General features: G+C 43.7%; 1 protein-coding gene across 1 annotated transcript in view; it reads right to left on the bottom strand.

Annotated features, from left to right (window-relative positions):
- Positions 1 to 442, bottom strand: part of LOC108804200 (GTP-binding protein 10-like) — a 1,598-nt gene extending 1,156 nt beyond the window's left edge. Inside the window, exon 1 of the mRNA XM_018575952.1 lies at positions 304 to 442. Within this exon, the coding sequence (XP_018431454.1) occupies positions 304 to 367 (64 nt within the window). The 5' untranslated portion in view covers positions 368 to 442. The remainder of the gene's footprint in view (positions 1 to 303) is intronic.
- Positions 443 to 540: the final 98 nt, after the last annotated feature.

The following is a 540-nucleotide window of genomic DNA, read 5'->3' as shown; positions in this document are numbered from 1 at the left end:
AAGGAAGCTGGTTGGATGACAAGTGAAACGTCTTCAAGAAACAAAAATACCGCAAGTCCAGTTGCCTTGATTTATATTTGACAGATCAGGAGGAAAGTCGGCAGTACATTGGGAAAGGTGACCAGAGCCGCTCTAATCTGGTAATTGCACACATACAGTGACCCTGAGCCCCCGGCAAACATCTCATACAGATGAAATACAAATACAAGAGATGTTTTGCCAGAAGATTTCCATTCCTATCTATTCTGTCCTGAGATATACACAGCCCCGCCACACAGCACAATCACTTGAAAGGTTGCTTACCATGTGGATTCTCCAGCTGTTTCAACAACTCCTGGAACTTTTCTTCTGCTCCCGGTACATCCATCTTATTGACTGCCAGTAAGGCCGGCTTGTCTAGAAGTTCCTCCTTGTACAATTCCAGCTCCTAGGATCAGACATTTCACAACGCAGCACGATTAGTCGGTGCACATTCTGCTCAGTTTCAGCTTTGTAAAAGGTGACACTAAACTCAGGAGTTAAATCTTATAAATACATTCA

This window comes from Nanorana parkeri, unplaced genomic scaffold (genome assembly GCF_000935625.1).
Source record: "Nanorana parkeri isolate BGI_ZX_2015 unplaced genomic scaffold, ASM93562v1 scaffold6301, whole genome shotgun sequence".
Lineage (NCBI taxonomy): Eukaryota > Metazoa > Chordata > Amphibia > Anura > Dicroglossidae > Nanorana > Nanorana parkeri.
The sequence above is the reverse complement of the archived record's forward strand: the minus strand, read 5'-3'. Positions and strand labels throughout refer to the sequence as shown.